The following is a 25,274-nucleotide window of genomic DNA, read 5'->3' on the forward strand; positions in this document are numbered from 1 at the left end:
ATAAATGATACCCGCCCTGAGCACCTCCTATGGTTGTTGTGAAGAACAAACAGGATAATGTCCAAGAAAGCGTTTTCTACACCATAAGCGCCCTGGGAGAAGGCCCTTTCCTCACACCATGTCACATGTGGAAAAGCACCATGATGTGTCTGGCACACTGGGGTAAACTGGAGGGCATTTGGAGTTCCAGACAAGGCCTCTGAGGCCAGAAGTGTCTGACCCAAAGGCACTAGTGCCCTCAGGCCCTGGCCAGCTGCCCCAGTGCTAAATGCGCCCAAGGAAGTGCAATGGGTATAAGATAGAGCCTCAGGGATCTGAACCCAGGCACACAGGGTGGTCCAAATGCAGATGTGGCCAAGACCCAGCACTCAGCACTGCATAAGGGACAATACAAGGTACCACAGCCCTAGTCGTGGGTATCTGTGCCCCAGCTCCCCCTGAAGCCTGCTTTGCGGCCTTGAGCAAAATATTTAATCCACTCTCCCCAAGACTTGGTTTCTTCAGCTGTAAAATAAAGGACTTCATTTTGGGGAAGAATGACAATTAAATGAGTAAATGTGTGGGAAGCACTCAGCGTAGTGCTGAATAGCTAGTAAGCTCTCATCATCAATACAATCAGTAAGTAATGACAAAGCCTCCTTTTCAGGAGTTCGAACTCTTAAGTTATTGAACTCTAGCTGGATTCACAGCTAGACTATAAACTGCATGCAGGCAGGGGCCAAGTCTGGCTTGTTCCCCGGCGTGTACACGGTACTGTGCCCATTGCCTGGCAAAGTGCACGCTCAGTGTTAGTTGAATAAATTCATGCTTGGAAGGAGGAAGTAGCAGCAAAAGAGAGAAGGCAGAGAGACAGTGAGGAAAGAGATACAAAAAGACAGTTTTTTAATAATGAAAGATAAAGGATTTTATTTCATTTTATAAGAAATGAAGATAATAAGCCAGGGAGCTGAGGTGAAATGAAGTGCAGCCTCACCCTGCCCATCAAATACTAGATTTTTAAGACTTTACATAAAATAAAGTAGAATTTTAGTCTCTACTAATAAAATGCTCCAAATTTGATTATCAGCAGAACTGATTCACTGCAAGACTATGTCAGCTTTGAGCCTCTGAGTCACTGTGTGTCATAAAGAGTTTTATTACCCTGTGGCAAACTCTTAACCCAGAAGGGTTGGGTTTTGTTTTTCTTTCTTTCTTTTTTTTAAGTTCTTTTGTTCTTGGTACACATTCTCCCTCTTTTAGACTGGATCCAAATGACCCCAACACACTGAACAACCCAAGTCTCTCAGAGTGGGGAGGAAGTGTTCATTTGACTTGGCTGTGTTAGGCACAGGTTGTGTGTTGTATATGAGCTCAGCAAATCAGACAGTCCTGAGGTGAGTCTTGACCTGTCTCTGCCTCAGTTTCCTCACAGGTAAAACGAAGATGATAATAACACCTACTTCCTAAGAATGAAATCAGGATTAGAGAGATAACACACACAGGTATGGGGTATATTGTTTAAGAATGTTGTAAATGGTGATGGCAGGTGTGGTATGGTAAGCAGTCGTTGCTACTCAAGGCTTTCCAGAAGATCTAAGTAGCGACTAACAGTGAAAGCACTTTCTATGTGCTTTCGTTTTACTCACGCTGATCCTCACAAGCAAAGGTGCCACCTTGAAGACTAAAGTGCACCTGACCCAAGCCATGGTGTTTTCAATCACCTTACATGCACGCGAAAGCTGGAAAATGAATAAGGAAGACCAAAGACTTGATGCCTTTGAATTACGGTGTTGGCAAAGGATATTGAATATACCATGGACTGCCCAAAGAATGAACAAATCTGTCTTGGAAGAAGTACAGTCAGAGTGCTCCTTAGAAGCAAGGATGGAGAGACCTCATGTCTCATACTTTAAACATGTTATCAGGAGGGACCAATCTCTGGAAAGGGCATCATGCTTGGTAAAGTAACAGTGGCTGCAACAAGGGGCTCAAGCATAACAACGATTGTGAGAATGGCACAGGACGGGGCAGTGTTTCATTCTGTTGTACACAGGGTTGCTGTGAGTCAGAATTGACTCGACAGCACCTGACAAAAACAATCCTCACGACAACTCTCTGACATAGGAACTATTATCCTCTCCGTTTACAGATGAGGCAACTGAGGTACAGAGCTGCCAAACAACTTGCCCAAGGTCACACAGCCAGAGAATGGAAGGCCTGGACTCTTATAACTGCCGTGGCTGTTCTGCCGCTATCTGCACTGTCCAATGCCATTGTCCGTAACCACGTGTACTAAAAAAACGTGTAATTAAAATTAAATAGTATCAAAAATTCATTGCTTCAGTCACATCGGCCACGTTTCAGTGATCAATAGCCTCATGTGGCTAGTGGCTACCATACTGGATGGGACAGATCTTGAACATTTCCATAGAAAATTCTATTAAACAACACCAGTGTGAATGAAGTTAGAAAAAAAATTAGGAAAACAGACTCTTTTATTTTCACCAAACAGACTAGCTGTTTTGACAAAATATGAACCCAATCCAGACCTCTATTCCAGGTTGGTAGCGTCATCTTCTAAAAGGAGAGCTTAAAGGTCTTGCATCAACTAACCTCACCTGATTTGCAAACTTATTATCCCATTAGTCCCTAACGCAGCCCACTAGTGTCTCATGCTGCAATGGGCAAAGAGAGTTAAACTTCCTGGAGTTAGGCAAGAATAAACATTTACTATATGTCTCCTGTGAGCCAGGCTTTATATGTCTCCTGTGGGCCAGGCACCCTAAGTACATTCTCTTGTTTGAATTTACAACTTTCTGTGGTAGTTATTATTCTTACTTCACAACGGTGGAAATTGAGGTTCAGAGGATGTATTATCATTAATAAGACCAAAGTTCTTATATGAAGGTCAGAGGTAGGCTGCTCTCTCCCTGGCTTCCTGCTTCCTTTGAGAAAGAGCCTAACAAATCCCAACCAACCTGTGGAAACCCTGAAGTTCTCAATACTGGGGTCAGTTTTGTAGTTTGTGGGCACGGAGGCCTGATCCTTTTGGTCCCTTTGGCCTATGAGACCCTGACCTGAATGAATGAAGGGCAGAATCAGAATCACTCATTCACTAACTCATTGACCATTTACTACAGGCCAGGCACTGAGCTAGACACTGGGGAAACAGGTAAAGTCCCTGACCTCATGCAGATTACTGTCTGATAGAGGTGGCAGATGGAAATCAAATCAGCCAGCAAATGTATCATTATACATTCTGACAGGTGCCACAAGGGGGGACAGGGTGTTAGGAGAAAGCATTGCAGGAGACATGATCTAGGGCTGCTCTGATCTCCCAGGATGCTCTGCTGGGGAGGAGCCAGGTGATCTCTGGTTCCAGCCCTGTACTGCGGAGGCCAACTCGAAGATCTGGTGCCGCAAGGGACCAAGAGATATTTCCCACGTGCCTTTAGCTTGGCCGTGGCTCCCCAGACAACCCTGGCCACACAGGCTTCACAGGGCCAGGGCTACACTGGCCGAGAGGCCACCAGGCTCTCTCTGGCTTCGGCTGGGCCCTTGCCAGGTAGGGTTCCCACCACAGGATTGCTGCCTTGCTGCTGGCCACCAGGTCCTGAGACTACACTTCAGCAATTTTCACTGTGAGGTAAAAAGGTGAGTGTGAGCTAAAAACCCAAGTCAAGAGACAGTGGTTAAGAACCTACTACGGGCTTAGCCTAGAAAATACTATATGCTCTCATAGGTGAAAGAAAGATGATTAGACACGGACTCTGCCTTCAAGATGCTTGTGTGCGGCCACAGCCGATGGGCATCCCTTTTATTCTGAATAGCTAAGCCCTCAGAAATGTCCCCCAGGGTTCTGTATGTTCACCCATAAAAGGAGGAGAAATGAGTATTTGCCATGCAACTATTACATGCCATGCTATGCTAAGCACTTCAAATATTTTACCACTATTGATCCTTACAGCATCTCCGTGAGGTACATATCATTCTCCCCATTTTATAGATGAGGAAACAAAGGCTCAGAAATATAGTTGCCCAAAGATATTTAGCTGCTAGCAACAAAGCCAGGAATAACAATCTGCCCAGTCTGAAGCACATCCTTTTCCACTCATTGTGTTGATTATAAAAAGGGGCCTTGCATCAACTAACCTCACTTCCTATGTTTACATTTCTTTAATTGTACTTTATTATTATTATTGTACTTTAGATGAAGGTTTATGGAACAAACTAGTTTCTCATTAAACAGTGCACATGTTCTTTTATGACACTGGTGAACAAACCCACAGCATGTCAACACTCTGCCTTCTCAACTCTGGGTTCCCTATTACCAGCTTTCCTGTCCCACCCTGCCTTCTAGTCCTTGCCCCATGGCTGGTGTGTCCCTTTAGTCTCATTTTGTTTTATGGGCCTGTCCACTCTCTGGCTGAAGGGTGAACCTCAGGAGTGACTACATTACTGAGCTGAAAGGATGTCCAGGGGTCATACTCTCAGGGTTTCTCCAGTCTCTGTCAGGCCAGCAAGTCTGGTCTTTCTTTTAGAGTTAGAATTTTGTTTTACATTTTTCTCCAGCTCTGTCTGGGACCCTCTATTGTGATCTCTGTCAGAGCAGTCAGTGGTGGTAGCTGGGCACCATTTAGTTGTACCGGACTCAGTCTGGTGGAGGTCGTGGCAGATGTGGTCTGTTAGTCCTTTGGACTAATCTTTCCCTCGTATCTTTAGTTTTCTTCATTCTTCCCTGCTCTCTAAGGGGTGAGACCAGTGGAGCATCCTAGATGGCTGCTCACAGGATTTTAAGACCCCAGGCACTACTCACCAAAGTAGAATTTAGAACATTTTCTTTATAAACTATTTTATGCCATCTGAGCTAGTTGTTCCCCAAGACCATGGTCCTCACAGCCTTCAGCCCAGCAATTTGGTCCCTCAGGGCGTTTGAATGTGTCTATGGAGCTTCCATGACCTTGCCTTGTATAAACTGTGCTGGCTTCTCCAGTATTGTGTACGGTCTTACCCTTCACCAAAGTTACCACTTATCTGTTGTCTATTTAGTGTTTTTCCATCCCCTCCCTTCCCCTCCCTCCTAGCCATCAAAGATTCTTTTTGTGTGTAAACCGTTTCATGAGTTTTTACAGTAGTGATCTCATATAATATTTGTCCTTTGTGACTGACTTATTTCACTCAGTATAATGCCCTCCAGATTCATCCAAGTTATGAGATGCTTCACAGATTCATCATTGTTCTTTATGGTTGTGTAATACTCTATTGTGTGTTTGTACCACAGTTTGTTTATCCATTCATTTGTTAATTGGCATCTAGGTTGTTTCCATCCTTTTTGCTATTGTGAACAATGCTGCAGTGAACATGGGTGTGCAAATGTCTATTTGTGTGACAACTCTTATTTCTCTAGGATATATTCCTAGGAGTGGGATCACTGGATCATATGGTCTTTCTATTTCTAGTTTTCTAAGGAAGCACCATATTGTTTTCCAAAATGGTTGTATCATCTTGCATTCCCAAGAGCAGTGCATAAGAGCTCAGATCTCCCCGCAGCCTCTCCAACATTTGTTATTTCTTGTTTTTTTTTGATCCATGCCAGTAATGCCGACGTGAGACGGTACTTCATTGTGCTTTCGATTTGCGTTTTTCTAATGGCTAGTGATCGCGAGTATTTCCTCATGTGTCTGTTGGCCGCTTGAATGTCTTCTTTGGTGAAGTATCTGTTCATTTCCTTTGCCCATTTTTTCACTGGGTTATTTGTCTTTTTGTTGTAGAGGTGTTGGATTTTCTTGTAGGTTTCAGATATTAGACCTTTGTCTGATTTGTAATAGCCAAAAAAATTTTCCCAGTCTGCGGGTTCTCTTTTTACCCTTTTGGTGAAGTCTTTCGATGAGCCTAAGTGCTTAATTTTTAGAAGATCCTAGTTATCTAGCTTATCTTCTGGAGTTTCTGTGTTATTGGTTGTGGTTTGTGTCCTGTTAATGTAGTGTATTAGAGCCTTTAGCATCGATCCTATTTTTTCTTCTATGAATTTCACAGTTTCTGGCTTTATGTTTAGGTCTTTGATCCATTCTGTATTAGTTTTTCTATATGGCGTGAGGTATGGGTCCTGTTTCATTTTTTTGCAAATAGACATCCAGTTTTGCAGCACCATTTGTTAAACAGACTGCCTTTTCCTCATCTGATGGACTTTGGGCCCTTGTCGAAGATCAGGTGACCATAGGTGGACAGATTTACATCTGGGTTCTCAATTCTTTTCCATTGGTTAATGTATCTCTTGTTGTACCAGTACCAGGCTATTCTGACTACTGTAGCTATGTAATAGGTTCTGAGGTCAGGTAGTGTGAGTCCTCCTACTTTTTTCTTCTTCAATAGTCCTTTACTTACCCAGGGCTTCTTCCCTTTCCATATAAAGTTAATGATAGGTTTTCCATCTCTTTAAAGAATGTTGCTGGTATTTGGATCAGGATTGCATTATATTTGTAAATCGCTTTGGGTAAAATTGTCATTTTCACAATGTTGAGTCTACCTATCCATGAGCATGGTATGTCTTTCTATTTATGTAGATTTCTTTTGGTTTCTTGCAGTAGCATTTTGTATTTTTCTTTGTATAAGTACTTTTATTCCTGGTTAGATTTATTCCTAAGCTTTTTTTTTTTTTTTTTTAGGGACTATTATAAATGGTATTGTTTTCATGATTTCTTTTTCATCATTCTCTTATTGTTGTATAGGAATCCAACTGATTTTTGTATGTTTATCTTGTATCTTGCAACTCTGCTGAATCTATTAAATATTAGTTCCAGTAGTTTTCTCATGGAGTCTTTTGGGTTTTCTATGTATAGTATCATATCATCCACAAATACAGACAGTTTTGCTTCTTCATTACCAATTTACCCAGTGCCCTTTATTTCTTTTTCTTGCCTTATTGCTCTAGCTAGGACTTCCAGCACAATGTTAAATAGGAGTGGTGATAAAGGGCATCCTTGCCTTGTTCCTTTTCTCAAAGGGAATGTTTTCAGCCTCTCTCCATTAAGAATGATGTTGGCCATTGCTTTTGCATGGATGCCCTTTATTTTGTTGAGAAATTTCCCTTCTATACCTATTTTACTAAAAGTTTTTATCAGGAATGGTGTTGGACTTTGTCGAATGCTTTTTCTGCGTTGATTGAGATGATCATGTGATTCTTTTCTTTCCTTTTATTTATGTGATGGATTACTTTGATTGATTTTCTAATGTCCAACCATCCTTGCATACCGGGTATGAATCCTACTTGGTCATTGGTGTATTATTTTTTTGATATGTTGCTGAATTCTATTAGCTAGAATTTTGTCGCAAATTTTTACATCTATGTTCATTAAAGATATTGGTCTGTAATTTTCTTTTTTTGTGTTGTCTTTGCCTGGTTTTGGTATCAGGGTTATGCTGGCTTCATAGGATGAATTCAGAAGTATTGCTTTCTTTTCTATGTTCTGAAATAGTATGAGTAGTACTGGTGTAAGCTGTTCTCTGAATGTTTGGTAGAATTCTCCAGGGAAGCCATCTGGGACAGGGCTTTTTTTCTTGGGTTTTTCTTTTCTACTACCTTTTCAATCTCTTCTCTTGTTATGGGCCTGCTCAGAGTTTCAATATCATTTTGTGTTAGTTTGGGTAGGTAGTGTGTTTCTAGAAATTTGTCCGTTTACTCTAGGTTTTCAAATTTGTTGGAGTATAGTTTTTCATAATACTCTGTTATGATCCTTTTTATTTCAGTTGGGTCTATGGTAATGTCACCCATTTCATTTCTTATTTGGGTTATTTGTCTTTCTTTTGTCACTTTGGCCAGTGGTTGTCAATTTTTTTTTATTCTTTCAAAGAACCAACTTTTGGTTTTGTTGATTCTTTCTATTGTTTTTCTATTCTCTATTTCATTTATTTCTGCTCTGATCTTTATTATTTCCTTTCTTCTGATGGCTGTGGGCTTCTTTTACTGTTCTCTTTGTATTTGTTCAGGTGGTGTAGTTAATGTTTTGATTTTTTCCCTTTCTTCTTTTTTGATGTGTGCTTCTATTGCTGTAAATTGACTTCTGAGGACTGCCTTTGCTGTGTCCCAAAGGTTTTGGTATGATGTGTTTTCATTCTCTTTTGATTCTAGGAATTTTTTTATTCCATCTCTGATTTCTTCTATTACCCAGTGATTTTTAAGCAGGGTGTTATTCAGTTCCCATGTAACTGACTTTTTTTCATTGTTCTTCCTGTTATTAATTTCTACTTTGTTGGTGTTGTGGTCAGAGAAGATACTTTGTATTATCTCAGTGTTTTAGGTTGTGTTGAGGGTTGCGCTGTGGCCTAAGATGTGGTCTATTATGGAGAAGGTTCCATGTGCATTGGAAAAGTGTGTGTACTTTGAAGCTGTTGGATGGAGTGTTCAATATATGTCTATTAGATCAAGTTGGCTGGTTGTGCCCTTTAGCTCTTCTGTATCATCGCTAAGTTTCTTTCTAGATGTTCTGTCCTTTATCGAGAGTGGTGTGTTGAAGTCTCCTACTACTATTGTGGAACTCTCAATTTCTCTTTTCAGTGCTGTTAGAGTTTGTTTTATGTATTTTGGAGCCCTGTCACTGGGTGCGTAGATGTTCATTATGGTTAAGTCTTCATGATGGATCATCCCTTTAATGATTATTTAGTGCCATTCTTTGTCTTTTATGGTGGATTTTGTTTTAAAGTCTATCTTATCTGAGATTAGTATTGCCACTCCTGCTCTCTTCTGGTGGTTGTTTGCTTGATATATTTTTTTCCATCCTTTGATTTTTAATAAATTTACATCTTTGTCTCTAAGGTATGTCTCTTGTAGACAGCATATTGATGGGTTCTGTTTTGTTTGTTTGTTTGTTTTCCATTTTGTCAATCTGTGTCTCTTTACAGGTGCATTTAGGCCATTTACATTCAGTGTAATTATTGATAGGTATGAGTTTATTGCTGTCATTTTGTAGTGCTTTTTTTTTGTGTGTGTGGTGCTGACATTTTCTTTGTCCCTCTTACTCTCCTGTGCTGAATTCCTTTTGTTTGTGGATTTCTTTTTCATTTCTTTTCTTTTGTAGATTTTGTTTTTATTGAGACTTTATGGTTTTCTTCTTTATTTTGATGAGTAGATTTGTCATCTTTCTTTGTGGTTACCTTGAAACTCACCCTTATCTTCCTAGGTTTGAACCAGTCTATTATTACTTGGTATCCCTTTCCCTTCCTCTCCATTAGAAAGTTCTATACCTATGCCATTTATTCCCTCTTTTATTGTCTGACATTGTTGTCATTTACAGATTCACCTCTCTGGTTCCCTGTTGTAATTCTTTTGGTTTTGGATACTTCTTGAGAGTTCATTTCCTAGGTTGGTATCTGGCTGGTACAATCTCGTGTCCTAGCTTCAGGCTGCAGTCTGATGTTTGTTCTCAGACTGAAGGACTCCCTTTAATAATTCTTATAAGGTTGGTTTGGTTTTTACATATTCCCTCAATTTCTCTTTATCTGGAAATGTCCTAATTCATGAAAGAGAGTTTTGCAGGATATATTATTCTTGGCTGGCAATTTTTTTCTTTCAAGGCTTTATATATGTCATTCCATTGCCTCCTTGCCTGCATGGCTTCTGCCGAATAATCAGAGCTTAGTCTTATTGTTTCTCCTCTGTATGTGACTTCTTGTTTTTCTCAAGGTGCTTTCAGGGTTCTTTGTCTGGTTTTAGTGAGTGTGATTATGACAAGCCTTAGTGATTTTCTTTTGGGGTCTATCCTATATGGGGTTTGTTGAGCTTCTTAGATGGTCAGGTTTTCATCTTTCATGATATTAGGGAAGTTTTCTGTCAGCATATCTTCAATGATCCTCTCTGTGTTTTCCATTTTCTTCCCCCTGTTCTGGAACTCCGATCACTTGCAAATTTTTGCTTTAGATTGAATCCCACATAATTCTCAGGGTTTTTTCATTTTTCTTTGTTCTTTTTTCTCATTTTTCCTCAAACAGTGTTATATCCAACTTCTTCAATTTTGCTAATCCTGTCTTCCATCATTTCAAACCTGCTTCTCAGAACTTCTATGACACTGTACATTTCTGAAATCTTGTTATTTATCTTTTGGATTTCTAATTGTTGTTTTTGTATGATTTTTAGTTGTGAATTTATTCTGGCATTTTGTTCCTGTATTATTTTCCTGAATTATTCCATTTTTTTTTTGTCTGTATTGTCCATGGATTTGTCTGCCTTTTCCATGAATTTGTCTATTTTTTCCTCATTTTCATTTGCTTTTTGCTTCAGCTCTTGGACAGCTATGAATATTAGAGATTTGAATTTCATATCAGGTAGTTCTATTGTCTTTTCTTCTACTGGAAAGTTATCTGGTGTTTTATTTTGGACACCTACTGGTACCATTCTGTCCTTTTTTTTTTTTTTTTTTTTTCCAAAGATGTTTTGACATTGTTTGCTGCCTTTGGGACATTCAGTAGTTATTTTCTTCCTTTATTGGTTGTAGATCTGTTTGTTTCATCTTGCTTTTTTTTTGGTTATGTCTCAGCAAGCAGGCTGTGCATTCTTTGTTGTTTGCTCGTCTGCGATCATGATACTTTTTACCTCCTTGTCCAATGGACAGGGCCAGTCACTCAGCTATGGTGCAGCAGGGCAGGTCCAACTGAAGGGGGTGCTGGGATGGGTTCTTTGTGGCATGTACTAGGGCCGACAGGGTGAGCTGGGAATCAGTGTTGGACAGGTTCTGGTAGGCCATGCCTGTGTTGCTTGGGGTGTGATGTTCAGCACACAGTGCAGACAGGCAGGAAGGAGGGGGGAGGTTGTGATGTGTGGAGCTAATATGCGTAGGGGAAAGAGGAGTGAGAGGAGAGAGAAACAGGAGACAAAGACAAACAAACAAAAAAGTGCTAAGGGAGCTTGCCATTGGACTGGAGAGATGAGAAATGGAGAAAAACAAAAAGGAAGAAAAAGGGAAAAGAAAAAAATAACTAGACAAAAATTTGCGGAAAAAAGGGAAGAAAAAAAAGTCTCCAAGGGTCCCACAAGTGCAGCTGCAAAGACCAGGGAACTGGTTTCCAGGCTGCACAGTATAGCCTGGGTAAGTATTCAGGAGATAGGAAAAAAAAGGTAAGTATAGAGAGATGAGAACTGAGAAATGAAGAAAAACAGAAAAGAAAAAAGAGGGGGGAAAAAAAGAAAGAGAAATAAAGGAAGAAAAAAGAAATGCCCCCAGGGATCCCACCGACGAGAATACACAGATTGGGGAATTGGCTCCGAAGGCATGCAATGCAGCCTGGCTAGAAGTAGCTCCCAAGCCATGACAAGAAAAAGAAAACAAACAAGCAAAAAAAAAAAAAAGCCTCAGGGATTCTACCAGCATGGTGTCATGGGCTCAGTGAGTGGTTCCCCAGTCAAGCAGAGCTTCACAGCCTTTCAAGAAAAAGCAAAGATGGCACATAGAGCCAGGTGTTTGAGAGAAAGGAGTAGGAGGTGACGGGAGGCATGGAACAAACCAAAAGAAACAGAAAAAAGCAACATAAGCAACAGACAAATGGCACTCAAAGAGCCAGCCAGTGTGGGCGAGTGAATCCAAGTGGCCTGGCACTGAAGCAGTCGCCTCCCGGCCAAGAGACTGAGGCCAGCGGGAAGCAGAGGAGGCTGGTGGGGGGAAGGGAAGAAGAGTACGGATTAAGAAATTGTATATCGCTGGTTACCAGGTGCTCTGTTTCCTGCTGGGAACTTCATGAAGCTGCTTTCCCGCAGTCCCTGTCCACCAATTTCCAATGCAGGCTGGGTGAATCTAAGGTGCACAGGCACTGCACTTCCTGGCCTGCCGATCCACCACTGCCAGCCAGGAAACGCAGAGGTGGAGCAGCAGGGAGAGTACGGTGGCTGGGAAAGTGTGTATCGCTGGTTACCAGGTGTTCCGTCTCCTGTTGGGAGCTCCACAAAGCTACTTTCCCATGCTCCCTTGTCTATCGATCTCCAACAGGAGTCCAAGATGGCTAATTCATGCTGCATTAGCTGGTAGGAGGCCTCTGCACATATCTCTCCTCGCTCTCCAATCTTTGTCAGTTTCTTATTCCATTCAGTGCTTGGCTGTGTTCTTTATCTCTTCATTTGACACTTCCAGTTCCAGAACTGATATTTGTCTCTGTTTTACTTAGTTTTTCTGGTCTTTGCTGTGGAGGGACAGCATGGTGCTTCTGTCTATGGCACCATGTTGGCCAGAAGTCCTTATTGTACTTTAGACGAAGGTTTACAGAACAAACTAGTTTCTCATTAAACAGTTAGTACACATATCATTCTATGACATTGGTTAACAACCCCATGACATGTCAATACTCTCCCTTCATGGAAAAGCTCAATATTATCAGTCAGAACAAGGCCAGGGGCCGACTGTGGAACAGACCATCAATCGCTCATGTGCAAGCTCAAGCTGAAACTGAAGAAAATCAGAGCAAGTCCACAAGAGCCAAAATACGACCTTGACTATATCCCACCTGAATTTAGAGACCATCTTGAGAAAAAAAAAAAAAATTTTTTTTTTTTTTTTTTCTCAAGAATAGATTTGATGCATTGAACACTAGTGACTGAAGACCAGACGAGTTGTGGAATGCCATCAAGGACATCATCCATGAAGAAAGCAAGAGGTCACCAAAAAGACAGGAAAGAAAGAAAAGACCAAGATGGATGTCAGAGGAGACTCTGAAACTTGCTCTTGAGCATCAAGCAGCTAAAGCAAAAGGAAGAATTCATGAAGTAAAAGAACTGAACAGATTTCAAAGGGTCTCTCGAGAAGACAAAATAAAGTATTATAATGACATGTGCAAAGAGCTTGAGATGGAAAACCAAAAGGGAAGAACACGCTCGGCGTTTCTCAAGCTGAAAGAACTGAAGAAAAAATTCAAGCTTCGAGGTGCAATAGTGAAGGATTCCATGGGGAAAATATTAAATGATGCAGGAAGCATCAAAAGAAGATGGAAGGAATACACAGAGTCATTGTACGAAAAAGAATTAGTCGATATTCAACCATTTCAAGAGGTGGCATATGATCAGGAACCGATGGTCTGAAGAAGTCCAAGCTGCTCTGAAGGCATTGGAGAAAAACAAGGCTCCAAGAATTGATGGAATATCAATGAAATTTTTCAGCAAACAGATGCAGCGCTGGAGGTGCTCACTCATTTATGCCAAGAAATATGGAAGACAGCTTCCTGGCCAACTGACTGGAAGAGATCCGTATTTATGCCTATTCCCAAGAAAGGTGATCCAACTGAATGTGGAAATTATAGAACAATATCATTAATATCACACAAAAGCAAAATTCTGTTGAAGATCGTTCAAAAACGGCTGCAGCAGCATATCGACAGGGAACTGCCAGAAATTCAGGCTGGTTTCAGAAGGGGACGTGGAACCAGGGATATCATTGCTGATGTCAGATGGATCCTGGCTGAAAGCAGAGAATACCAGAAGGATGTTTACCTGTGTTTTATTGATTATGCAAAGGCATTTGACTGTGTGGATCATAACAAACTATGGATAACACTGCGAAGAATGGGAATTTCAGAACACTTAATCGTGCTTATGAGGAACCTTTACATAGATCGAGAGGCAGTTGTTCGGACAGAACAAGGGGATACTGATTGGTTTAAAGTCAGGAAAGGTGTGCGTCAGGGTTGTATTCTTTCACCATACCTATTTAATCTGTATGCTGAACAAATAATACGAGAAGCTGGACTGTATGAAGAAAAATGGGGCATCGAGATTGGAGGAAGACTCATTAACAACCTGCATTATGCAGATGACACAACCTTTCTTGCTGAAAGTGAAGAGGACTTGAAGTACTTACTGATGAAGATCAAAGACCACAGCCTTCAGTATGGATTGCACCTCAACATAAAGAAAACAAAAATCCTCACAACTGGACCAATGAGCAACATCATGATAAATGGAGAAAAGACTGAAGTTGTCAAGGATTTCATTTTACTTGGATCCACAATCAACAGCCATGGAAGCAGCAGTCAAGAAATCAAAAGACGCATTGCATTGGGCAAATCTGCTGCAAATGACCTCTTTAAAGTGTTGAAGAGCAAAGATGTCACCCTGAAGACTAAGGTGCGCCTGACCCAAGGCATGGTATTTTCAATCGCATCATATGCACGTGAAAGCTGGACAATGAATAAGGAAGACCGAAGAAGAGTTGATGCCTTTGAATTGTGGTGTTGGTGAAGAATATTGAATATACCATGGACTGCCAAAAGAACGAACAAATCTGTCACAGAAGGAGTAAAACCAGAATGTTCCTTAGAAGCAAGGATGGCGAGACTGCGTCTTACATACTTTGGTCATGTTGTCAGGAGGGATCAATCCCTGGAGAAGGACATCATGCTTGGCAGAGTACAGGGTCAGTGGAAAAGAGGAAGACCCTCAACGAGGTGGATGGACACAGTGGCTGCAACAGTGAGCTCAAGCATAACAAGGATTGTAAGGATGGCGCAGGACCGGGCAGTGTTTTGTTCTGTTGTGCATAGGGTCACTATGAGTCGGAACTGACTCGATGGCACCTAACAACAACAACAACAACAACACATATTGTTCTGTGACATTGGTTAACAACCCCATGACATGTCAATACTCTCCCTTCATGACCTTGGGCTCCCTATTACCAGCATTCCTGTCCCCTCCTGCCTTCTAGTCCTTGCCCCTGGGCTGGTGTGCCCCTTCAGTCTCATTTTGTTTTATGGGCCTGTGTAATCTTTGGCTGAAGGGTGAACCTCAGGAGTGACATTATTACTGAGCTAAAAGGGTGTCTGGGGGCCATACTCTCAGTGTTTGTCCAGTCTCTGTCAGGCTAGTAAGTCTGGTTTTTTCTGTGAGTTAGAATTTTGTTCTACATTTTTCTCTAGCTCTGTCCTGGACTCTATTGCGATCCCTGTCAGAGTGGTCAGTGGTGGTAGCTGGGCACCATCCACTTGTACTGGACTCATTCTGGTGGAGGCCATGGTAGATGTGGTCCATCCACATCTACCATGGTTCCAGAAGGGGTTTTTTTTAAGTGAGAGATTGGGTCAGATAAATTAAAGACGGGAAGGAGCAGGCCTAATCCCCAGGCTGGAGAAAAGTGGGCTGGCTATTCACACTCCAGGCCTTCAGAAGGTTGCCTTGTGTAGCAGAAACATCTGGGATACCCACCCTGCCTGAAGTGCCCTCTCATAGCATTTGCTGCGGCCTTGTTTGTACTGGGCTTCCACACCCCTTTGCCACACCTGAATGGACCAGAGGTGAACACCAGACCAAAACCGAGCCAAGTGGAGTTTTCCTCTGAGGAATCTAAATTAGGAGACACTGACACTGTAGTCAGAGGTAGAGTCTGGACCAAGTCAGCTCTGTGGTGACCCAAAACTTCATGCAAGCCAGAAATTACAGAGGAGCAGGAGTGAGAGACCTCATCAAGGTAGCTGGTGTAGCGAGGAAAATGGAGGAGGTGTGCAGGAAGAAACAGAGGCATGAGGCTGCACAGTCCAGGGGAGAGAGGGAGAGAAGGGAAGATGTCTCCCTGTCTGACACATTCCTGGTTCCTATGATGTCCATAAGGAGCCCTGGTGGTGAACAATTAAGCGCTCAGCTACTAACCAAAAGGTTGGCGGTTCGAACCCACCCAGTATTTCTGCAGAAGACCTGGTAATCTCCAGTAAAGATTACAGCCTAGAAAACCCTATGGGGCAGTTCTATTCTGTCACATGGGGTCACTATGAGTCAAAATCAACTCAACAGCACCTAAGAACAGTAACAAAAATGATGCCCATGATTTGGATTCTAGGAGATTTCTCTCTAGCCTTGGGGAAAAAAACCTCACAGTTTACTTGAGCAAGTTTGAGTATGTGTTCCTTGCACTGAAACAATTCCTGCCTCTGACATCTTATCCTTCTAGGTAGGACACTGGGTAGGGAGAGAAGGCCTTATGTAATGAGACCACAGTGTAGCTTGGTTGAAGAAATGCTCCCTATCTGACCTCTGAGAAGGGACCAAATTTGTGGTTCACACCACTTTTTATTTCTATGCTTTTCTTCTAGCTCCCGATGCCATCTCTCCCTCTTCTCTCAGGTAGCTAATGCCCCCTCCCAGGCCCCCTACAGAGGCACTGCATCCGGCCCTGCGTTCAGCACAGGGCAAACACTCCTGGTTGAGAGAGAGGCAGTCTGCTGTTCCATCTGATAGTTGAGTGTGAGGAACAATGGCCCAAGTAGTATGCCCAGTGTGGTTTTTGCATTAATTCAATCAGGCTGCTTCCTTGGTATCTTTCATATTAGTTCCTTCCTTCTCATTCCAGCCTTCTGTCCTGGGAAGTTCTTGCCTCAACGAGTAAACCATCTAACTAGTCTCCCTGTTTTGCACTAATCTGTCCTTCACATTGCTGCCTAGTGGCTCCTCATTGGTTTATGAATAAAGTGCAGTCCCTAATGATACCAGATCACTCCTCTGTCTACCTCACCACACAGTTCCATGGCTCTGTGGCCCCTTTGTGTGGTTCCAAAATCCTACAATGTCTTTCTTCCCACAATTTCTGTCAAATTTCTTCTCATCCTTTAAGAGCAAGTCAAATGACACCTTCTCAGTGAAGCTTTTCACTCTTATTCCTGCTCCTCCATTATAATCTTTTGCATCTCTGTTCTGGTTTACATCTCGCTGTGTTTTGTGTTCCAACTAAGTGTTCTCCTGGGCCTAGAAGACCAAAATCAAATTATGCATACTTTGTAGCCCTGGTTCCTGGCATACTGTCTGGTACATTGCGATATTCCAGAAGAATAACTATTATTAAGTAGGGAAGGGAATTTAGGAATTCACATGGGCAATTCCACATGTGTATTCATCTAATCCTCAAATATGCCTGCAAGGTAGGAGGTGTTATTGAGGATGCTGAAGCTGAAGATTTTTGACTCATTTGCATATAGGAAGTAAAAAAAAAAAAAAAACATTGCCATCAAGTAATTCCAATTCATGGTGACCCCATGTGTCAGAGTAGAAGTGTATTCCGTAGGATTTTTCGATGACAGATTTTTTGGAAGTAAATCACCAAGACTTTCTTCCAACGTGCCTCTGGGTGGACTAAAACCTCTAAACTTTCAATTAGCAGCTGAGCATATTAACTGCCTGCACCACCCAGGGAATCCCTCACAGGAAGTAAGTGGGTGGGAACTGGGATTCTCACTCAGATCTCCCTGGCTCCAAAGCCCAGGGCCCTCCCAACTTAATGCCCAATAAGAAGTTAGCTAGTAAGGCTTACGACACCAGATGTCCAAGCAACTACTTCTTGGACCCTCTCAAAGCACTCCCCTATTGCTCAGAATTACACAGTGGGTGGATGAACATTGGTATATCATGGGATTCTAAGTATGTGCACTATAAAACACTGAATTCACATATGAATTTGCAACATAAAAACTGGCAGCTTCACATTGCCTTGCCAGAATCACAAATGCAAAAGTGCAAAGACACCGATTTACCTTGGGATAGCAGGTGCTAGCTCAGTTCTGTTCAGTGTTCAGGAGTGTGTGAAGTGGCCCTTTGCCAAGCCTCATCCACAAAGCACCTGAAAGGATATTAAGTGTAATTCTGCCTGAAAGAAAGAGATTGGCCGATGTCCCATGGTCCCTTCCAGGACCGAAAATGAATGACTTTATTGCATCAAAATGTCTCAAATCTTCTGCCAACTTGCTGCTTCCATGGTCAGCATTTAAATATATACATTCAACATCAGTGAAGTGCTAGGCATTGCAGAAAATATAAAAATCCTGTGGCTTCTAGGCTGGTCCAAATCCCAGCGGAATGGAGAAATTCACCAGTAGTCACAAGAAACCCAAATCAGACAAATACCAGCAGCCTTGGGCTGAGGCATGAAAAGATATGTTGTGGAGGAAGGGAAAGAAAACAAGCCATGTGAATTAATTTTTTAAAGGCAACTGCGGCTTTGTCAATGACTGAGAGCCTGCAGAATGCGCCTCTGGGAAGTGTACCTTTGAAGTTTCCCATGCTTCAACAGGGTTGGGCCACTTTAGGCGGTGAGTCTCCAAGCCCTGTTCTCCAGGAAATGATGGGAATGACTCAGTAGATTAAACACTTTTACCTTCCTGAGTGTTTTGTAAATATCACACAGTATCTATCATGAGAACAGGCAACATGGCATGATTGTCACTTCGAGCCTGTTGGAATCTTTTTGAGTAGTCCTACGGCATACCTTGGGTGGTGCAAATGGTTTGCAGTTGGCTGCTAACCAAAAGGTTGGTGGTTCAAACCCTCCCAGTGGCACTGTGGAAGAAAGTTTTGGGAATCTGCTTCTGTAATGATTATAGCCAGGAGAACTCCATAGAGCTCAGTTCTACTCTGTTGCCATGATTCAGAATCGACTCATCGGCAGTGGGTTTGGCAGTGCACCCTGGATGATCAAAGGCCCCCAGTGGGCCACTCACCAGATGCCTTCACAAACGACAGGGAGTGAGACTCACTAGACTTTTGTCCCATCATACCTCACCCTTCTTAACGGAACCTTGTTTTTCTGCTTATGTAAAAGGTTCTTGATGTTAATGTCCCCATCTTAAAAAAAAAAATCCAGCTGTAAAATTTCAAGTAGCAGAGTGTTTTTGCTAAAAAATAATCAGACAAGTCTCCATTGCATGAATCACAGCCTCCAGGAATTCCTACAGATTTACTCATCTGCAGATAAGCCATTAGAGTCCCGTTTATAAGAAGAAGAAAAAGGACTCTCAGGTTAAATGGTTTGCTTGACTATAATGTTAATAAGTTAGCTAGAGAAGGGCTCTAGAAATACCTAGAGTTATATTCTAAAGATATGTTCAAGTGAAATAGCAGGAATCTGGATAAAAAAAAAAAAGTAATAACATGACAATCACTTGGTGGCCACCTGGACAGTCACAGTAGCCATCCCAAATCCAGGAAAAGCTCTGCACAAGACCAGAGTGAGAGAAACTTCTGGCTGATGGAATGGACCCTATCATAAGGACAGAATGAGAAAGCTGCCATCTTGGTAGTAACCATGATCCCTAGGAAATGGATGTTTCCTATGAATGTAATGCTGTCACATAAAGGCAAAGCAATGTAAAAGTGTGCAAGGAATTTTCCTCTTGATTATCTTCTTACAATATTTGACACAGAAGCAAGGGATGAGTCACAGGGAAAATGGAAGTCCAGGGCAATATCCACTGAAATCACCTTTAAGAGAAAAGAAAGGAAACACACACGCAGACTATGGAATCTGTCCTTCAGAAATACACACATTCACAAAAATATGCACTAAGAGATGTCCATTGCAGTACTGTTGAAACACAAAGAAGTTGGAACAACTTATGTGTCTATAGCAAAAGGTCTGGAAGGATTCAAATCAAAGTGTGAGCAGTGCTTACCCCTAGATAATAAGAGTGGGGAGGGAGAAAAACTAAGGGGGAAGTGGTGAGAACTTTCGCTTTTTAGTTAGACAATCACTTCTAGGTTGTTAGTTTGCTTTGTTTTTACATGTATAACTTTTGCAATTAAAAATGATTTAAAAATAAAATTTACGTTTGGGAGAATCACAAAATCTTTGGGTTTGGAGAGGCCTTGAAGGCATGCCAAATCTAACTTTAGCTACAGCCAGCCCAGCTTCACAGTCCGGCAGTCTATGAGGACCTCCCGAAGAATGGCCAACTCTAACTCACAGGCACTCGTGGGACCTGACTCACCCAAAGGACATGAAAAATCAAAAAAGCTTTGTGGCTTTCAAAATCTACTCCATGCAGTAGGGACTTCTGTAACCCCCAAAATCCTTCTGATTCATACCACACCCCAAGTAGTTCAGTCCAACTTAGAAGAATATTGAACACAAAACACTGAGGTCAGCTCTAAATTAGCTGGTTGTCAGTACAACACACTGCCAACTACAGTGTCCCTACAGTCTCAGTGTCCCTGCAAGCATCACCATGAACACACCCTTCATGTGGCTAATCCTACTGCCATCTTACAGTTTGAGAAAAGCTGCTGACTCCCCTGACCTTGCTGTTTTATGTACACAAGAGGCAAAATATTTACGCATTTCAGTAAGCAAGCAGGGGTTTTCTTTGGTGCTGCCTTGATCTTCTGCTGGGCTCCTGACATCTTACTCACCACACTTTTTACCCCACTCCCGACAGGAAAGCACATCCGGCTTTGCTCCATGTTCCCTCTGACGGACATTAAAACCAGATGCCATCGTCAACTCCAACTCACGGCGACCCCATGTATGTCCAAGTAGAACTGGGCTCCACAGGGTTTTCAACGGCTGATTTTTCAGAAGTAGATCACCAAGCCTTTCTTCTGAGATGCCTCTGGGTGGACTTGAACCACCAACCTTTTAGTTAGCAACCAAGTGCATTAACCATTTATACCACCCAGGGACTCCTGATGGACATTATCATAGTATAAGTATCCTCAGTTCTGCCAGAACTTAATTTTATTTAAATTTACACAGTGCTCAAAATTGGGCAGCACACCTGCTCGGGGTTTGCCATCACCGATGTCTGAAACTGCCGGGATAGACTGAAGCATACGGAAAGCATGGAAAATGCCTTGTTACTATATTCCCTCCAGCACCTAAGACAATGCCTTCCATATCTTGCAGAGAACAGACATTCAATACCTGGAACTAGAAAGTTATAGAATCTTAAGACCAGAAGGAACCTCAAGGAGATTGGTTTTCAACATTCCACTGCTGAGAAATTTGCGGGGGATAAATCTGGGTTAGCCAAGGTCATCAGATATTTAAAGTCAGCTAGAATCTAGATCTTTCTACTGGGAGTTCAGTGTTTTTTCTTCTGTCATGTTGCTTGTTAGATGAATGAATGACTTTATCACTCAATTTGTACAGGGAAAGGAGACTGGAAAAGAGACCAAATGGAAAATATCTAGCAAATATGATTGTTTAGACAGACTCTATTTTTCCAATTTAACTAAAGTTTTCTATTTTTGGTTGAGTATATTAAGTTCATAGACTTAGATATATTTTTGATCAATGCATACACATCTAGACAAGTCAGGTTGCAATGTTGTGTTAACTCTAATTCCTTTATAATCTATAGGATTTGCCTCAAACAATGACCTCAACAGACTGAATCTGATATACTTTTATGTGTCTTTACATGTCAGTGGTGAATGGTGAAAACTTTTCATGTTATGTCCCCTTTATGTTAACTGCTTCAAGGAAGAAAAAAAAAAAAAAACAACTCTAACCACTTATAAATGAACTCTGGCTTAACATGATGACTTGATATCCACTAACCATATTCTCAGATTCTCAAACCACATTGTCCTTTAAGAAGCCAGTTTTCGCCCTCCAAATCTTTTTTCACTAGACAACTATTTGGCAGCTTTGGACTTCATTTCTTTCTTTTTCTTGCTCACTCTCATAGGGAGAGGTCTGAGAAGAAAAGTAGGGAGAAAAAACAGATAAGAGAGGGGAGAAGGAAATAGATTGCACAGCAACTGGCAGGGAGAAGTTGTTGAGGTTTCTGGAGGAAGAGAGGCTGTGCTGGGGTGTGGTCGGGAACCATGGGTCCACTGAGGATCCTACTTTCTCTGTCATCTCCTCCCACTCCCATCCCTCCTGCCAAGAATGGAGGTGGCAATCTTACCAATGACCATGGACAAACAGAAAATGCTAAAGCCCCCAAACCCAGACTTAGACACACCACCCCTGCCACACTGAAGCCACTTTCAATGCCTAGGAGCGTGCCATTTCTCACACCAACCACTCCTGTCCCCTTCTGCGGCATCTGTAGTTAAACGTCATAGAAAAATAACTCCTTGTAATTAGAAAGAGCCACACAAAGACGATCTAGTCTAAACCCTCCTTATCCATTTTACATACAAGAAAACAGAAATCCAGAGACATGAGGTCACTTGCCCAAGGTCATTCGTCAAGCAGAACTAAATCCCCAAACTGCGGACTTGCCCTTCAGCGTTCTTTCCTCTACCAGCAATTTAAAAGCTACAAAACTTACGATAAGCACCTCAACTTTCTAGGGATGAAGAACAATTACAACGAGCCCCAAAATAACGTGAAACAAACTAATTCAAAGCAATAACTTCGCTCTACTTCCCAGGGTCAGATACCGAGTGACAATAAAAGCAACAGGGCACTGTTTAATGGAGCAATGATGCCTCTGACAATTGAATTGCTCTTTCCCCTCCTCTACCCGTTTTTTTTTTTTTTACCCATTTATCATATGCAGAAAAAATCAAAATGCACGTAAACCGCTGCAACTCTAACTTTGAACAGACCTTTTTAACACCTTCAGATTGGGGATTAGCAAATACATCCCCCTCCCCCTCCCCCCCCGCCCCCGCGCCCCCCAAGTGCTTTCAGGAATCTCTTTATTAGAGCTAAAATACCAGGTCATTCAAAGAGTCTCAAAGCCCTGGGGGGGAAGTAAAATGTACTCCACAGATATCGGTCCTCTCCCCTCACCTGTACAAGTAACAAACTCTCTAAAGGAAGAAACTGCTTTCCCAGCCGCCTAAATGCAGACTTTTAAAGAACGTGACTTCAAAACTGTAACATCCCCCAACAGGGCTTCAGAAATAGAAGAAAACTTTTCCTTACCCTTAAAAATAACAGAAACAATAGGATCCGGCTTCCCAAATTTCGTTTTAGGGATATTACTGGCAGATTCTACGATCACTCGAAGCATGGCTCTTAACCGGCGGAAAGCAAGTTTCAGCAAGTGAAGTTGCAAAGACAGAGGCGCTGGGGCTGGGTCGCGCAGCCCCGGGGAGAAGGCAGGGCAGGGTTTCTCCAAGTGGAAAAAAAAAAAAAAAAAAAGTGGAGAGGGAAGGGAAAAAGCGAATGGGTGGGTCTCTGACGGAATATTTACCGAAGCCTGGGCGTAAACTGATACCAAGCTCCGGAGTCCACGCTCCTCCACAGGCACTGACTTATGAATTCGTGAAATGTGGAAGTGAAAACGACAAAACCTCAACTAAAAATAATAACGTGGGACAAATGTCACTAAACTGCATTTGGAGTTAATGAAAAAATATGGGCAGATTAAGAGACCACTAACGATGCTGCTGGAACAATTCTTGAAATCGAAATGTTTTTCTACCACTTCTCATTCTTTTCTGAGCTTCTTGGAGTCTTTAAACTTTACTTAGTCATTATTTTTTTTTAAATTTTAGTTTTGCCATTTCTTTTCTCATGCTGTTGAACACACCCACACAGCAGCCACTTAGACACCACTTTAAAAAAAAAAAAAAAAAAAAAAAAAAAAAAAATCAGTCATAGGGCGCCCCCTACTGTATGGCAAAGAAATAACGAATCCACTGGGCGGCAGCTAACATCAACATCTCAAGCAGATCCAATCCAGGGCTTACTAACCCAAATACGGGTTTACAAAACTGGCGTACTGGGTCTGATCCTTCGCTTTACAACAGGATTCGCCATAGAATTTCTTCCAAAATTCTTCAGAGGTGAGAGCTGGGCACCTAAGTGTTTTTGGTTCATCAAATGCTGCTAACAGTCTTCAGTGAAAATGGAGATGTGTCTCTCCAGTGTTTGGAGAGGTAAACCTGAGTGTGGTGTCTTCCCAGAATCCCAGAGGCCTCATTAAGGCAGAACAGCTTAGTGGGTAAGATGACCAGAGAGATCTGAATTTGCTAGACAGACCTGAATGTGAGTCCCTGCTTCACCACTTGTGATCTATGTCACCTTATCAAGTTTCTTAACCCATTCTTCCTCAGTTTCCTCATCTGTAAAATGAAGTTAAAGATTGTTGCAAGAGAAAGATCTTAGAGTGAGGCCTGGCACAAAGCATACAGTAAAGTACAAATGTACTCAGCAAAAGTTCATGCTTATTCGTGATTTCATAGTGTTTCCGTTAACCCAAATTGGCTTTAAATCAGGATTTCATTCTATTTCAGAAGAGAAGATTAAATTTTAGGGCAAAGAAACATAGGGCTTCGTTTGCTTCTGAACTTACAACCAAGAAGAACCATCTGGAAGCAAACACTTCAAGTACATTGAAAAAATATGGTGCAAGCTAGAAGAATTCTTCTGTCTTCTGTAAGTTTCCCAAAGGCTTTCAAAAAGTAAAGAACCAACATGCCCAGTTCTATATACAGGTAGTCCCCCACTTACGACGTACTGGAGTTAGAATGCAACGCACTTACAACTGTCTGTTTTTTTTTTTTTTTTGTACATCTTATTGTTAGTAATGCATACTACATACACTGTTGCAGCACGTAATTTACTGAAGATTTACTATTCAAAACACTGCCTCATAGCAGATAATAATGAAAACTAAATAAACAAACAAAAAGGTATTTGACTTACATCAGAACCAACTTACGATGGAGTTGTCGGAATGGAACCCTATGGTTAGTCAGGGGACTTCCCGCACATTATTTGGTGACCACATAGCTTTCGTGGAATATATACAACATTATTTTTATTTGGCTGTTATTTTTTTTCCTTTTTATACTTACAGAAAAATGCATATAACATAAATGTCATAGTTCAACAAGTAATCATCTAGGTTAAGATAGAGAGCATAGCCAGCACCCCCAGAAGTCCCTCCTGTGTCCCATGCATCACCCCTATCTTCCCCCCAAAAGTAACCACTATCCTGATTTTCTAGTGATAATTTTCTTGCTTTTCTTTATACTTTTTACCAGAAACATAGCCTAAATTGGCTTAATTATGACCTTTATATAAATGTAAGCATAGTTTGAATTCTTTTGTCTATTGTGACCTTTATGTACATATTCATACATATTTACATGCATGTACACTAATACATATATGCATACAGTATGAATTATTTGATATATTATGACCTCTGTGTAGATGGAATCAAACAGTATGAATTCTTTTGTATCTTGCTTCTTTTTTTTAACATTATATTGCAGAATTCGTATACGTTGTTGCATAACTCTAGTCTGTTCACTGTCATTGATGTACAGTATTTCATTGTACAAGAATACCACATGTTATTTATCCATTCTGCTGTTGATGGACATTCGGATTGTTCCAGGTTTGGGGCTATTACAAACGGTACTATTCTGAACCTGGTTGTACATGTCTCCTGACACAAATGTGCATGAGCATACCTAGGGTCTATACCTATGAGTGGAATTGCTGGGTTGAAGGATATATGCATTTCTTCACCTTCACTAGATAATAACAAATGTATTCCACAGTGATTGTACTACTTACACTCGCACCAGCGGTGTATGAGAATTCCCATTGTTCTACATCCTTGTCATATTTGGCAATGTTAGATTTTTAAATTTT

General features: G+C 41.5%; 1 protein-coding gene across 5 annotated transcripts in view; it reads right to left on the reverse strand.

Moving 5' to 3' along the window:
* The window catches only part of MYOF (myoferlin), a 190,013-nt gene extending 167,212 nt beyond the window's left edge, over positions 1-22,801 (reverse strand). For all 5 annotated transcript variants that reach the window (XM_049856042.1, XM_049856039.1, XM_049856041.1 and 2 more), the window contains exon 1: positions 22,587-22,801. In XM_049856042.1, coding sequence (XP_049711999.1) covers positions 22,587-22,674 — 88 coding nt within the window. In that variant the 5' untranslated portion in view covers positions 22,675-22,801. The remainder of the gene's footprint in view (positions 1-22,586) is intronic.
* Between the last annotated feature and the right edge of the window lie 2,473 nt (positions 22,802-25,274).

Source organism: Elephas maximus, chromosome 16 (assembly GCF_024166365.1).
Source record: "Elephas maximus indicus isolate mEleMax1 chromosome 16, mEleMax1 primary haplotype, whole genome shotgun sequence".
NCBI lineage: Eukaryota > Metazoa > Chordata > Mammalia > Proboscidea > Elephantidae > Elephas > Elephas maximus.